Consider the following 16,624-nt stretch of genomic DNA (forward strand, 5'->3'; position numbering starts at 1 on the left):
TTGCTTTTCAACACTTGTATGGGCTGGGTACTGGGCAGAGTTGTGGACCAGAGTCATTGTGGAGCATCCATTGACAATACCAGGGTCACTGACCTTGTTTTTGCCGATGATGCAGTAATCCTGGCTGAGTCGCTGGAGGTTTTGGTGGTGGCTCTCGAGGCACTGCCCGATGAGGTGAAGCCCTTGGGACTTAAGGTCTCCTGGGCCAAGACCAAGGTGCAGGTGTTTGGAGGCTTGCTGGATGACACAGTACAGTCTGTTCATGCGTGTGGCGAAGACGTTGAGATCTCAGAAAGTTTCACGTATCTTGGTAGCGTAGTTAATAACAATGGTGAGTCTGGCCAGGAAGTCTTACAATGGATTGGTCTGGCCCACGGTGTTATGGACTCGCTCAACAAGAGTATATGGCGTTGTCGGTACCTGTGCAGAAGGACAAAGATCCAGATCTTCAAGTCCCTTGTGCTCCCTGTCTCACTCTATGGTTGTGAGACATGGACACTAAACGGAGACTTGGAGAGGCGGATTGATGCCTTTGGTAATAAGTGTCTACGCAGAATCATGGGATATCGCTGGAATGACTTTGTGTCGAACCGGCGACTACTCCGTGAGACTGACTCGACATCTATTACCTGCATAGTCCGTCAACGCCAATTGAGCTATACGGGCACGTGGCACGTTTTCCGGAGGCTGATCCTGCTCATCGGGTTGTCTCTGTAAGAGACAATCCTGGGTAGAGGAGGCCAAGGGGACGCCAACTGAATTTGTGGCTTGAGCAAGTCGATAGAACCTGCCAGGAGGTACAGGGGTTGGGAAGGGGGCCTGCATGGAGACTCGCCCAGAGAGACCCCTGGGCTTGGCGTCGTAGGGTGGGCGAGGCAACGCGCCCCCCGGCGTATGCCCCCATTGATCGTTTGATTGATAATTACTAGTAACTACCAATGAAATTTCAGATGCCTTAAATCAAAGCTATGTGTTTGTTTGTTTCTACAACTTGATTATTTAGTTGTCAATAATTATCTATTTAGAGTGCTTGTCAAAACTGTCAGTCACATTTCCTATTCCTCTGATTGTGGGACTGCAGTAAAGGCTCTTTTTTATTTTATTTTTACCTTGAGCCCATTCTGCTAATCTGTTGTCCCCTCAGTAATAATTCATACGGATTACCCAGCCAAGCTCCCTTCCTATGTTGTCTTTACATTTCCTGTTAGCAAGCTTTGATGATGGACTTACTTCAAACGTATAAACAAAGGAATCAACATCATCAATTGCACAGACTCCTCTTCACACACACACACACACACACACACACACACACAGATTGGTTAGTTGAAGAACACACAAAACTACTCACAACACACATCCATTGGAGGCCATTGGAACACATTCTCCTGCATCATATTACCCCATGGGTACATTTTCTGAGTACTGTTCTGCAGATCACCACCATAGATGGCCCAGCCTTGTTCCCTTCAAGCATTTTCCCATCTTTCTTACACAGAATGCACCCAACTTATAAGTTATAAATATACAACTGGTTCATTAACCCGGTAGCAGCGACGGGCCAAATTTGTGGCTTTACTGTGTAGCAACGACAGGCCAAATTTGTGCGATGATATAAGCCCCAAATATAGATGATACATAAACTGATCACAAATGCTTTGATATATATTATGAAATGGTTTGTGTGAGTGATGATTTTTTCTCATTTTTCTCGCTAAGAGGGACCATTAACCCTTTCATTGCTAAACACTCGCAGCGAGCATTAGGTGTATTTGCTGGTGGTGCTAAACGTTCGCTGCGAGCTCCAGCCGCACTCAAATCTCCCGCATATGAGAGTGTTCCAACAATATTTCTCACAACACAGGATTGCCAATTGAGTGGGTTCTCCACTAAATTTGGTGGAAAATCATATCAGCCCAGTGCGGAAAATCTACAGACGAGTAACTGGTGGATGTTCTTGTCCAATATAGCGGCATTTTTGCATAGCTTCACCTATCACCTGACTGATTCTTTGACCAAATAGTTGTAAATATTGCAGTTGGCAATACTACCTTGCCAGAACCTCAAGGAGAGATGTCCGCAGTTCCCTCAAAATGGCTGATCATCACGCACGCATTGACGTAAGTGTTCACATTCAACACTCCCTGAACGTGCATGTATGTTCGCAGGAGAGGCATACATAACCGACTCCTATTGATCTGGGCCTCCTCTTTTCAATGGCGTTTTTGTTTTTTAGCTGTAATGAATAGTTTTTGAGATACAGAGGTTAAAAGAGACCCCCCATTGGGCTGCTCGACTGCGCCAGAGGGGATAGTCACGTCCCACACCACGCGCAAAGTAAGGGTTAAGAAACATGATCCGCACTGCTACTGGGTTAAGAACACCCCAAAAACAAATAAATAGTGATGAAACCATAAAATTATTAAGATTTCATCTTAAAATTGGTAAACTGATATTTTACACTATCCTCCACAAAATATTTTCTTTAAATCACACACTGGTAAATCCTAATACTTATTAATGGTAAGGTGTGCATAATCCAAAGCTATGACCATGAGACTCAGCACTGTCCTCTGCATGCAGACATGTTGGAGACTTCTAGACAATGGGCAAGGTAGGTCACAGGTGATGGCTCATTGCAGTTCAAAATTTGTTTCAAAATTAAGCAAACACTTTCAGAAAACTTCTACTGTGCTGTGTCTGTGGCTCCAATAGAAGATATGAGGAGTGCTGTATTAACCCGGTAGCAGCGACAGGCCAAATCTGTGGCTTTACCGTGTGGTAGCGACAGGCCAAATTTGTGCCATGATATTAACCCCCCAAAACAGATGATACATAATCTGGTCACAAATGCTTTGATATATATTATGAAATGGTTTGTGTGAGGGGTGATTTTCTCTCATTTTTCTCGCTTGGAGGGACCATTAAGAAACATTATCCCCACTGCTACCGGGTTAAAAAAGAACTTTATGAAAGTTTACAGTGGTGCTGAGAAGGACAGATCCAAATATATTTAATTTGTTACCTTCAGATACAAAAAACTTGCCAGTTTTTTATAATGAACTCTGAAGCACATTAACTAGACGCAGTGGCAAAGGTTAAGAGTGGCAGAGATCACCAGCGCACTGTGTCTGGCTGAGAGAAAACCGAGAGGAGTTCTGTTTTTTTGCACCAACTGTCACCACTGGTTAAAGAGGCGCACCACCAGGTCATAAGATGCTACATGCTGTCGGAATGTTTAATTTGTACCAATTTTCTTTTTGGGGCAATGCAGAATGCATGTATCCAAGTGGTTCATCATAAAAATATTTTGCACATATTTTTATGATTCATTTAAGGTGAGTGCCGTGCCTTATAATGAGGTCACAAAATAGTTGTGGGGATGTTCTGTGGGTGGTGTGGCAATGGCTGTACACATCATGAGATAAACATTTATTGGTTTTACGCATGTGTAGGAATATTATTTGATTTATAATGCTATTTATATAATCCTAGTGGTCACCAGCAATGATTTTAAAAGAAAATATAATTTCTGTCAGGAGACTACAGATCCCATGGACGGAGGCAGCACAGACAAAAGATCAGAGGGTGTATGTCTTACCTCTTAAATAATACATGCAGGACATTTTCACTATCTGAAAACATCATACTTAATGTGTCTCTAGAGTATTGTTAGAAATAGATAACATGCATAACGCTGCCTGTATTTCACAATTACCAGCCATTATAACCAGAGGTAGGATGTTATATAAACAGTAAGTGACAATCAGTACAACTAAGGAGCTATGTTAGTAGTTTTCCTTGTATGAACTCACTGAATCGTAAAGTCAAATTAGCAGATAAATCTGCTGTAAACGATACAGAATGTAGTCTAGACATTCGTCTGGGATTCCTGATGCCAGGCATACAAACGTTTGTCGACACACTTAGACAGCATTCGATATGACACACTTTATATGTTCTGTGGCTGACTGGAAATCAGACTCAAGAGAGAAGAGAACAAGAAATAAGGGTGAGTTTGATGCCAGAGGCTGAGCTGGGTTCCCGTGGAGCTGCGAGAAACACACACGTGCTTGACTGATTGTTTAGAATTGTTAGGCATGAAATGAATTGAATAAAAGTATAAATCAAGTAATATTCATCCACATGTAAAAACTGATGAATACTCATCCCCAGTTGTACATTGCCAAATTCAAAGAACATCCTTATACTATTTTGTGACCTCATCATTTAGCACGGCACTCACCTTAACCCTTGGAGTACAGGTGGCGATATATTTCTCTGGATGGTGTGCACGGGGAAAATTTAGACATTTAAAAGAGGTGGAAATGGTGTCCTTGCAATAATTGTATATTCATCTAGAATATATGGTGGTGTAATAAAACTTCTCTCATAATAATAATAAATAAGTTATGACAGCCGAAAATATTGTGCATTTTCTCGTGGCCGTGACGCATCACGTGGAAGCACCCCACTCTCTCTCTCTCTCTCTCTCTCTCTCTCTCTCTCTCTCTCTCTCTCTCTCTCTACCTACTTGCCCCTCCCTCCTCTGTCAATGTCACTACCATAGCAGTCATCAGAGTCACTGTCACTTTGATTCTCCCACGCTCTACTTCCGCCCAGAGCAGAGGAACTGCTTGATGTGTCACGAGACATGACAGATGTATTCCGAACAAAAGTGGAAAATGATCTGTGGCCTTCGGTGGGCTGCGCGCTGAGACAAATGAGAGTGTACGGATGCCAGATGCCTCCACCATTCTTCTGAGTCAAGAACTGCCGGTATATTTGCAACGTAGAGAGCGTAGTGTGATGATTATATATATGATTCCCATACAGGTGGGGCATGTGGTAGCGCACTTATATATACGATAGCCGTAATCTAAGGGTTAAATGGACCATAAAAATATGTACATAATATTTTTATGATAAACTCACTCTGCATTGCCCGAAAAAGAAAACTGAGTTAAATTTTATGGCGGTGTGTAGCATCTTGTAGAGCAGCGCCTCCCATTCTAAACGGTAATATGAACACTGCCAATTGTGATGACGAGACTCAGCAAGGCCACGACTCCTGAAGCAGGTTGCCCTAATTACTACTAATTACTCCTCTTCCTAAATGCCAAAGGAGTTTTAGTCTTAAATTATGGGCCATATTTTTAAAACATTTTGTCATATAAGTTCACATTTTTGACAAGGCTTTCGTATGAGTTGAGGGCACTTCCAGGAGTAGCTTTATGACCCTGGTGGCAGTTTGACCCTTCCTCAGTAGCATGAGCCTAAGGAAACACTCATTAGAACCCAATTGATCCCCTTTATGACCTTTAAAAATAGTTGATGTGAGGAGCGAGTGTCTTATAATACCGGCCTATATCATGTGTTCCCTCAGAGTGGTTCCATTCAAGTCAACACAATAGCAATGTGTGATGGTTTGGGTCAGCTGGGTTGTAACTCTGATCAGGGACCGCTATAGCTGTTTTCCCATCTAAATCTCCCATACCTAAACTCAATAGTAACTTTGGTTTTGGATGATATTTCGCCTCCTCTACCTCATGTTAATCTCAATGCTGATGATACTCCTACAGCCCAATAAACCTTAACAACAGAAAACAAATCTAGACTAAAAGATGCTGGCACTATCATAGTTTCATAGCATGTTGTATCACTAATGAGCAAGGCAATGAGATTCACAGGAACTCAAGACAGATGGACCCTCTAATATCAAGAGTCATATTTTTTCTGCCAATACTTCTACACAATCACGGGCCCCGGAAGGGACAAACAGACAAACCCACCCTGCCAACACCTGCTTCATGATGTTCCTTCCCCTGGATGGAACACAGGGAACACTTTGCCTTGAAACAATTCCAATTTTGAATAACATGATGCAGCTTACTTAAGCTCTTCAACACTGTTCAAGCTTATAATACGTAAAAAGGCATAAAAATCGAGCTACATGTTAAGTGCCTCTACAAAATCAAATCCAAGCACTAGCTTGGAGGTGCACATAAATGGTGATCATGCTCTTATCTACTGCTTCAAGCATGAAACACACACACTTGTGCAGTACTGGCAGCCATGGGACTGTACCTAGCGCGCCCGCCGGAGAGTTCACAGCCGAGACATAGAATGTACTGTCTGGTGAGGCAATGGTGAGAGCAGGGTTAGTGGTGGCCTGAACACAAGGGATGTTAGTAGTACAATGCCTTAACCTACCAAAACACCTGAGACTCACTGATAACCATACCAAGATAATTAACAATAAAGTAGAATTTTAAACAAAATAATAAATTTCTAACTACAGTTGTTACTTTTTCATCTTTGCCAAAATGCCCTGAAAGGGCTCTGCCCTATCCCACCTCACTGGCTAAACAGAATGCACCTGAACTCTGAGTGAGTTTTAGCAATACTCTGCCTAAAAATTATGACTTATCAAGAGACTAAGTCTAGTAGAAACTCTAGTTTACACAAGACAGGTATCAATGTAATTGTTCTAAATCAACTTTGTGCTAAATTGTGGTATTATTACAATGGGATTAATAAATTTGATACTAAAGAGAAATACTGATGTCTAAATACACAGGAGTGTTGCCTGATATGTAAGAATGTGAGTGGCAGAGTTTAAAGAAGGACAGCATTAGGAGAGCTGGGAAGGTAAAGTTGGGGGCATACACCATGTCTGTGTGTGGGAGCGGCGCTCACCTCCGTCTCATTGGCCACTGAGCCTGTGGTGGGAGATGACCCACTAATCCAGCACAGGGCCAGTGCATCATCTGGGTTATCACAGTTTACCTCCCCCAGGCTTCCCCCAGGTACCCATTTATCCACCATCCCAAAAGGAAGGATGAGCACCCCGAACCCCGCCCAGGGCGGGATTCGAATCCAGGTCTGCGGATTCATACTTAGGAATGCTAACCACTGCACCGAGGAGGTGCTGTCACCTAACCACTGTGATAAGGGGGAAACTATGGCTCTGATGATAAACAGATATAACAGCTTCATGTGCTCAACACGTAAACTCAATTACACTTTAGTAATGCTGGATGCATATCAGAGGCATTAAAATTAATATCTGAGATTGCACCAATGCATCCAGTACATGTTAAACACCACTAGAATCTGATTATGATCATGCACTTTGCAAAAAAAGGTTAGTGCATTTGTTTATCCTCTGAGTCATAACATAAGAACATAAGGAGGCTGCAAGAAACCAGTCTGCCTATGCAAGGCAGCTCCTGTGAACCTAACCCCACCTAAACTCACTATCCATGAATTTAATTCTTTTTTTTTAATGTATGTACCATATTGACACTCACAACATGGCTGCCAAGCCTGTTCCACTCATCCACCACTGCTGCCAACCCAATTCTTGCCTATGTCCTTGTTGAAACTGACTTTACCCAACTTAACTCCATTGCTACTCATCCTACTAGTTTCTCTTATCACCAAACTCTTATAAATATAAATCTTCATTCATTTATAAACTTGGATCAAGATTTATATATTTAAGTCTATCCTCTTATAAAAAGTTTCTTAACCCGTGTATCATTTTGTCATCCTCCTCTGTATTGATTCTAACATTTTAATACCCATTCTATAGTAAGGTGACCAGAGCTGAACTGCACAATTGAGATGAGTCCTAACTAATGCTAAATACAACTTGAGGATGACTCCAGTGCTACTATTGCTTACACTCCTTGAAATGAAACCCAGTAACCTAATTGCATAACTTCTAACCTGAATGCATTTTGCCCTTGGATCAGAGCCCTCTCACACCTAGACCTGCTTAGGGGAGTGTCATTTCAGTAATGATTATGGCCTCCATGGTCTAGTAACTCCTCCATGGTCTAGTGTTAATGTGCCTGGCAAAAATCCGCAGGCCCAGGTTCAAATCCCAGCCTGGGCAGTTGGTGTGCAGCTCACCCAGCTGTTCATCCTCCCTTTTGGGCTGGTCGATAAATGGGTACCTGAGGAAACCTTGTTAAGGCAAACTGTGGTAACAAGGATGTCACACTGACCTTGTGTCACAGGGTAAATGGGCTCTTTCCACCACAGGCTCAAGGGTCAATGTGATGGAAACGAGCAACACGGCCACGTACAGCTATAGCATATGCCCTCAACTTTACACTTAGAATACTGCAGATCCTGACACTGAACTCCATCTGCCATTGCTCGACCAATAATATAATCTGTTTAATTCATCCTGGGGTACACTAGCGTCCTGATCTGACTCAATTACTCTGTCGATCTTTATCAGCAAATTTACTGACATCACTACTGATTCCTGTATCTAAATCAATGATATAAATGCTAAGCAGCAGTGGGCCCAATGCCAATCCTTGAAGGACCCAACTCATTACACAGCCGTGGTCAGATCTTTTACCATTGATTATGAATCTTTGCTTCCTACTGCTATGCCACGCCCTAGTCCAGAGCAATACTTACTTTCCCAACTACTCCATGAGCCTGTAATTTCAGCAACAGTTAGTGTGAGGAGCTTTGTCAAAGGGAGACAGAGAGAGAAAAAGATATAATAAAGCCCACAATGGTACTGTTCCCACAAACAGTGTTCAGATGAAGATTCCAAAATAAAAAGGCAAGAAGTTTTTGGAGAGGCATCATAATGGTTCCTGCTTCTATCATGCTCGCTGCACTCTGGCACATCACAGAGTGTGTTGGGCAGCAATATTATTTCCATCATTATTCAATTATCTTCTTGACCACACTTCCTCTACTGAGCATCATCTTTGAGATCCAAACTAAGAAAACTAGCTAATGGTGTGATATATATCCAGTGAAACAGGCAAACTCCTACTCCTATATCAATTTTCTATGTATTAATCACCATTTTTCACATTCATTGTCCTCCTTCAGTGATGGTGAGAGCAAAAGATGGAAGATGGGTGATGTGGAATTATAGACATGTGTTTACACAATGACTTTGGTGATCTTTTCTTTCCTGAAACAACAAACCTAAACTGCATCCTCTAGCTACTGTGACCCCAACTTCCTTTTCCCAGAAAGCAAAGTCAGAGTTATCTATTCATCAATGGGGGCAAAGAAAAGTGATGAAGAGACAAAGAGAATGTCAGAGAGTTTAAGAGAGGCAATAATGAAGTTGACGAAGGAACAGCTGGAAAACCAGAAAGAGATAGCAAAGCTGAAGATGGAAAAACTAGATAAAGACCATGAGATAAAAAATTATGAAAATGGAGAGAGAGAGAGAGAGAGAGAGAGAGAGAGAGGGCTGATTGGGACAAACAAAGACATGGAGAAGATGAAAGAAATGATAAAGAGAGAGGTAGCAGAGAAAATAGGAAATGACCAGCAAAACGCGGGTGCAAGGGTGGAGGAACAGATTAAGTATGTAGTCAGTGACGAGTTGAAGGAGTGGAGAAGTGAAAAGAACAAGGAAAAAACAAGCTTCAGGGAAATATTAGAGCAACAACAACAGGAACAGAGACAAGATATAGAAAAAGAAGTTGTAAATATACTGAGAAATAAAGGAACAATGGTGAGGGACATGGCAGATAAGAAAAAATGTGTTATATTGTTTGGTGTAAAAGAAGAAGAAAAAAACAGTGAAGAACCGGAGGGAAAGTTGTGAGGGGAATAAGGTGAAAGGTATACTGAGAAACATGAATACTGAAGCGGAGGAAAAGAAAGAGGAAGAAGTAGATGAAATAACAAGATTGGGAAAGTATGAGGAAGGAAAGAACAGGCCATTAAAGATTAAGTTAAGATCCCAAATAACTACAGAAACCATCCTAAATAAGTCGTGGAGATTGAACAATTCTGAAGATTATAAACAAATATATGTGAGGAGAAATATGACAGAGGATGAAAGAATGAAGGTAAAAGAATTGATTAATGAAGCAAAAAAAGGAATGAGGAAAGATCAGAGGAAGATAAGAAGACATTTTTTTGGAGAATGAAGAACGAAAAACTGATGAATTGGTGGACAAGAGATGAGCGGGTGTAACGGTGTTGATAGGAGGCGAAAGAAAGGGAGAAGGGAGAAAAGGTTTATATGAACATCGAGATGAGGCATATAAGGAAAAAAGGAAAAACTACGCAAAGGCAGATTACGTTGGACTAAAGACTTTCTTCGCTGGGGTAGACTGGAGTGATATGAAGAGGAGTACACATTCAAAAGAAATATGACCTTTTTATGAATATTTACAACAGTGGAATAGAGATATATGTTCCATACTATATAGTAAAAGCTAAAGGAGAGAAAACATGGTTTGGATGGAGGTGTGAAACAGCAAAACGAAACAGAAATAAGGCATGGAGGAATTTAAAGAAAAGACCAAATAAAAATAACAGACAAATATATAAAAGAAAGAAATGAATATGTGAAAATAAGGAGAGAAGAGGAAGCTAAATTTGAAAAAAGAATAGTTTCTAGTTGTAAGGAGGAACCAAAAATGTTTTATAAATTCATAAATGGGAAGCTAAAAAGAAATGAAGGAGTGGAAAGGCTAAAAGAAAAAAATGTATTCTACGAAAAGGACGAAGAAATTGCAGAAATATTAAATAAAAATTTTCATAAAGTATTTATAAAAGAGACCGACTTTGACAGGGGGCTCGAAAATTGTAAAGAAGTGAAGCTAAATTATGTAAAGGTTGAGAAAGGGGAGCTGTTGAAACTGATGGAAACTTTAGATGGAAGGAAAGCTATGTGACCGGATGAAATCTCCAGTCAAAGTGCTAAAAGAGTGTAGAAATGAATTATTGGAGCCACTTTATGACATAATAACATGCTCTATAAATACAGGAAAAGTGCCCTTAGAGTGGAAGAGAGCAAACATTGTACCAATTTATAAAAGTGGAAATAAAACTGAACCATTAAATTATAGGCCAGTCTCTTTAACAAGTGTAATGTGCAAGATCTGTGAAAGTATAATAAAACAATGGGTTGAACATTTAGAAAAGGGAAACATGATAAATGAAGGACAATTTGAATTTAGAAAAGGGAAATCATGTGTCACCAACTTACTATGTTTCTACTCAAGAGCAATAGACATGGTGCAAGAGAGAGACGGATGGGCTGATTGCGTATATCTCGATCTGAAAAAAGCTTTTGACAAGGTTCCGGACAAAAGGTTAATCTGGAAACTACAGAAATGGGGAGGAATGGGCGAAAAGGTCATCTAGTGGATAAAGGATTACTTAACAGGAAGAAATATGAGAACAGTGATTAGAGAAATCAAATTGGAGGAGAGCAGAGGATGGAGTTCCTCAGGGCTCAGTTCTGGCACCAATAATGTTCATAATATATATAAATGATATGCCGATGGGTATAAAAAGTTATATGAGTCTTTTTGCAAACAATGCAAAGTTAATAAGAAAGGTGAAAACAGAGGAAGACTGTGAAGAACTGCAAAAAGACCTGGATAGAGTGTATAGATGGAGCCAGTTATGGGAGATGGAATTTAATGCAAACAAATGTCATGTTATGGAAATGGGGAAAAGTAAAAAATAGACCGAGGAAAACATACAGGATGGGAGAAGAAAACTTAAAGGTGGTACATGAAGAAAAATATTTAGGAGTAACGATGCAAGACTCACTATCCCCAGAAAAGCACATAAACAAGTTGTTTGGAGAAACCTACAGGATGATGCAAAATATAAGGGTATCATTCCATTATATGGACAAGGAAATGATGAAGAAAATTATAATAACTGATAAGACCAAAACTTGAATATGCTGCTGTTGTGTGATTGCCTCACAAAAAGAAGGATATCAGAAAGTTGGAAAGAATACAGTGAACTGCAACTAAAATGGTCCCAGAACTCTCGAATATGATGTATGAAGACAGATTGAAGGAGATGGACTTGACGACATTGGAACAAAGAAGGGAGAGAGGAGATCTGATCACGCTGTATAAGTTGGTAAATAAGTTTGATGAGGTGGATAGAGATGATCTCTTCTCTACTGCGAGAATGCGGGGGCTGAGAGGACATGGAAAGAAACTTAATCAAGGAACCTGTTTGAGGGACTTGAAAAGTATAGTTTTCCAGATAGAAGTGTTGACACATGGAACAGCTTGCAGGAAGAGGTGGTGGAAGCGAGCAGTGTCCATCAAATGAAGGAAAGGCTGGATGGATGTAGATATGGAGACAGGACTATTTGACCTTAGCTCGGGCCCTGTAGACTACAAATAGGTAAACACACCAGAGAGCATGTCACCTCGCCCACCCTACAACACCAAGCGTGGGAGTTCCTCCAGGCAAGTCTATATGCAGGCCCCTACCCATCCAAAGTAACTCATGGTAAGATTCATCAACTTGCTCAAGCCATGAGCTCTGTGGTCATCCCAGTGGCCTCCTGCACCCAGAGTTGTCTCTTACAGAAACAACCTGGTGAGCAGGGTGGTATTCCAAGAAGCATGCCCCATGCCTGCATAGCCAGAGTTGGCATTCACAGACTATGCAGGAAACAGGCTTCAACTGAGCCTCATGGAGTAGTTGACAATTTGACAGTCATTCCAGCAATATCCCATGATTCTGCATACAGACTTATTTCCACAGGCATCATTCTGCCTCTTCAAGTCACTATTCTGAGTCCTTGTCTCATAGCCATAGAGTAAGAGAGGGAGCGCGTGTCTCCTAAATAAGAGGTACTTTTACTCAGTTTTACACACATATGTTACACCTATCAAAAAACTTGATAATTTGTTTCCCTTACTTCAGGCCCACAGTCTCTCTTGACAACTACATCACATGAAACTGTACATGGTACACAACACCACAGCATCCGTCATCTTGGCAAGCAACTTGTCACACCAAATTTTTCAAGCAATATGAAAATTTTTATGCTTTGAATTCTGCAAAATCCACAAATACTTTTCACCAATGTTATTTCCAGTGCCCTTATTCTTCACATCCCCATACCAGCCACAGCACAGTTACTGAACTGCATTAAAACTACAACAAACCTTCCCCCCAACCTCCATCATGAGGCATCCTTTCAGAACAAAAAGATACTTACTTTGTGCAGCGTTGATGTGCGAGATCTTGCGTTTGCCCTCATCAGAGATAATCTTGCCCAGAATGGCACTAAACCTTGTATCCCGACTCCTGTCTTTTTTGTGCAGCTGCCCAATGCACACTTCCTCCACCTGCTTAGCACATGACTTGTGAATGTTCATCTCACAGTCTGGGGAAGAGAAAAGTAACGTTAACCCCTTGACTGCGAATATCCAACAAGAAGACATCACCAAGCTAAAGAAATGGAACAAAAAGTGGCTGCTACAATTCAATGAAGAAAAATGTAAAGTCATGCACCTTGGGAGGGTATATCCAGCATACCAAATACCACATGGGAAACACTCCACTATCCACCACAGAAGCAGAGAAAGACCTGGGAGTATATGTGACCAGGCTACCAGTGAAAGTCAAATCCCTGCCAATCACAGCAGACAGGTTAAGTAAAGGCAGAGTTGGGGGCATATGCTACAGCTGCACGTGACCTTGGTGCTCATCTCCTCGTTGGTCCTTGAGTGAGAATCCATTATCTGATTTAATACTTTCATCACTCACACCAACCTTCCTTAAAATCATTCTCAACTTCCTAAATCGTCCTTCTTCCTTATATAAACACAAAGGCCATAAAGGTGCTGCCTGCCCAACAAAGAATAACGTCATGGGTGTGCAGTCGGAGTCAGAGTCGGAGTCACGAGTCAAGGAGTCTGCTGCTTTTGGCTGGAGTCAGAGTCGGAGTCATGAGTCAAGGAGTCTGCTGCTTTTGGCTGGAGTCAGAGTCGGAGTCATGAGTCAAGGAGTCTGCTGCTTTTGGCTGGAGTCAGAGTCGAGTCATGAGTCAAGGAGTCTGCTGCTTTTGGCTGGAGTCAGAGTCGGAGTCATGAGTCAAGGAGTCTGCTGCTTTTGGCTGGAGTCAGAGTCGGAGTCATGAGTCAAGGAGTCTGCTGCTTTTGGCTGGAGTCAGAGTCGGAGTCAGTAAAAATATTTCCAACTCCAACACATTTACATGCCAGTGTTGCCACTTCATGGGAAATTCCCACATATTTGTGAGATATTAGCTTTTGAGGAAGCTCTTGTGGAAGGACATCCCATGAAAGTAGTTTGAGGGCAATTTTTGTGGAACATTGATTCAATGTGTTTTGGGGGGAGAAATGTTATTTTGGGGGGAGGGAGTGTGGAGTCAAGTCAGACTCACGACCTTAACCCTTTCCATACATGACGCAGACGTCGGCATCACAGTATAGAAAGGGTTAAGAGGAAATGGAAGAGGATTAATCCTCTTCTAAACCTCTTAATCCTCTTCTAAACCTCTTAATCCTCTTCTAAATATCTCAATCCTCTTCTAAATCTCTTAATCCTCTTCTAAATCTCTCAATCCTCTTCTAAATCTCTCAATCCTCTTCTAAATCTCTCAATCCTCTTCTAAACCTCTTAATCCTCTTCTAAACATCTCAATCCTCTTCTAAACCTCTCAATCCTCTTCCATTTCCTCTTAAGAGGTTTAGAAGAGGATTAAGAGGAAATGGAAGAGGATTAAGAGGTTTAGAAGAGGATTAACCCTTTCCATACGGTGATGCTGACAGTGACACCAACATCGGCGTCACCGTATTGAAGCGGTTGAAGATTCCCTCGAGTCAGAGGAAGAGTCAATTCTTTTTAAATCCATCTCCTCACCCCTGGATAGCATATGATATTTCAAATGCTGAACATGTCATATGCTGTAAAATTGTCACTTTCTAGGCATTTAAAAAAAAGACTAAACATGTACATCCCCTCAGCCAGCCTTCATGAACTCGTCAGCCCCTCAGCACTTACTGGTGCACTGGTAGCCCTGCGGAGCAATACCCCAAATGATGAGGCCACAGTGGTTGCAGTAGGTGACGCTGTAGTAGGTGTGCTGGTTGAAGTGGTGGTCCCGGAACACTTGCTGAAACACAAATAGGTATCTATGAGGCAATGTATAAAGTTAAAAATGTTTGTATTTTGTACAGCCTCTATACACCATCATTTGTCTCATCAGTTGATGCTACACTTTGTGCTGTACAGCTGACTCAAATTTAAGTTTGGTTCACTTGTGCTGCCACCCCTGGACTTGTACCAATTTTCCCCATTTAAACCCCTACTACTGCCATTTTGAAGATGGTGCAATAAGTATCATTTTTTAATTGACTTCAGTAACATAAAACTCTCCTTAACCCGTTCGCTTTATTACAGCCACCAGAGTCCCCTGGTTTGGTGTGGACACTAGTGCTGAAGTAGATTGTGGCCATGGAGACATGTGGCAATCCACCATGAATGACCCAGGTCTAAATACTGGTCAGTTTAGTTTATCCTCTCTCTCTCTCTCTCTCTCTCTCTCTCTCTCTCTCTCTCTCTCTCTCTCTCTCCCCCCCCCCCAGTGTGTGTGATGGTGATGATGGCCAATAATGTAATGTAGTCGGCTGTAGAGAGTAGTGTCACAGTGTCCAGTAAGTTTTATTCTGAAAGCGACATCTAGCAACCCCTCCACGCGACATGAAAATTATTACATCCTATCGAAATCGTATTGTTGTGGTGATCGGTGGTCACAGGTGCACTCTACATAATTTTAGGATAGATATTTATCAAAAGTGCCCGTTGCTAACGCTTAATAAATATTTTTTCTTTAGGCTCTGTCGCCACATTTTGACACGAGCTTTTAGTTTCGTTCGAATTTAGTCAAGAGCAATTCTAAGTTGTGTATCAAACTATGATACATTTAAAAATATACTGCACTTATTAAGGGAGATTGTTATGCCTTTTAACTTACACTTGTTCTTTATTAAAAAAATTTATACGTAATAATAGGCTATAAACGTTCACATGATGGCGTCGTCGACCGCGGGCTTTGACGGCATGGCCATGGAGAGCAGAAGTGAAACGACGCTGGAGCAGCGGTATTCTATTAAAGCCCTTATGTCTGCAGGCACTCAAGCCTATTTGCTGTTTGATGGTAAGAAGCATTAGTCACTGCCTGCCTCTGTGAAGGACAGGATTGCACACGGTATTTTCAAAGTTTAATAAGAAAAAGTGTTTCAGACTGTTCGTGATGTTTTACCTCGTCATTATCATCATCATCATGTAGAAGACATTCATTATCGCATTTCTAAATTGCATTCATGTAATCTGGTATATTTCTAACATTATATTATAATATAATATAATATTATACAATACTATAATTTCACAGTCACACACACACACTGTACACACTGATACGCGTCACTAACATCGCCAGTGAATGCGCCACCGTGGTATAGTTGCCAGATACTGCCACCAGGCTAAACATTCTGAAAACCGTGACACTACTCTCTATCGTCGACTGTACGACAGATTTGGGCATTCAATTCTTCCCTATTCTTGGGAAGCATCGGAGCTGAATGCCAGCCACTGCAAGTTGGTTTATTTGGTAACCAAAACCACCCAGTAACAATGACATCTGAGTGAACACCAAAATACTACAGGCTGCATGGTTCTGAGAGGAGCATGCTAATGTACATTCCAGGATGTCTCTAATTTGGTCCATATTTAGCAGGTTCTCAGTCACTCATAGCTTCAGACGGTAGAAGACGGTCACGCTTCTATTAAAGCTGAGCTCCTCAGTGACCCGAGGGTTCTA

At 41.4% G+C, this 16,624-nt stretch overlaps 1 protein-coding gene across 5 annotated transcripts in view; it reads right to left on the reverse strand.

The window, feature by feature from the left end:
* LOC126983507 (rho guanine nucleotide exchange factor 11-like) overlaps positions 1 to 16,624 on the reverse strand; it is a 106,554-nt gene that overhangs the window by 9,370 nt on the left and 80,560 nt on the right. For all 5 annotated transcript variants that reach the window (XM_050836259.1, XM_050836284.1, XM_050836275.1 and 2 more), the window contains 2 exons: positions 14,803 to 14,914; positions 12,995 to 13,162 (listed from right to left, as the gene is read on the reverse strand). In XM_050836259.1, the coding sequence (XP_050692216.1) occupies positions 12,995 to 13,162; positions 14,803 to 14,914 (280 nt within the window). The remainder of the gene's footprint in view (positions 1 to 12,994; positions 13,163 to 14,802; positions 14,915 to 16,624) is intronic.

This window comes from Eriocheir sinensis, chromosome 5 (assembly GCF_024679095.1).
Source record: "Eriocheir sinensis breed Jianghai 21 chromosome 5, ASM2467909v1, whole genome shotgun sequence".
Lineage (NCBI taxonomy): Eukaryota > Metazoa > Arthropoda > Malacostraca > Decapoda > Varunidae > Eriocheir > Eriocheir sinensis.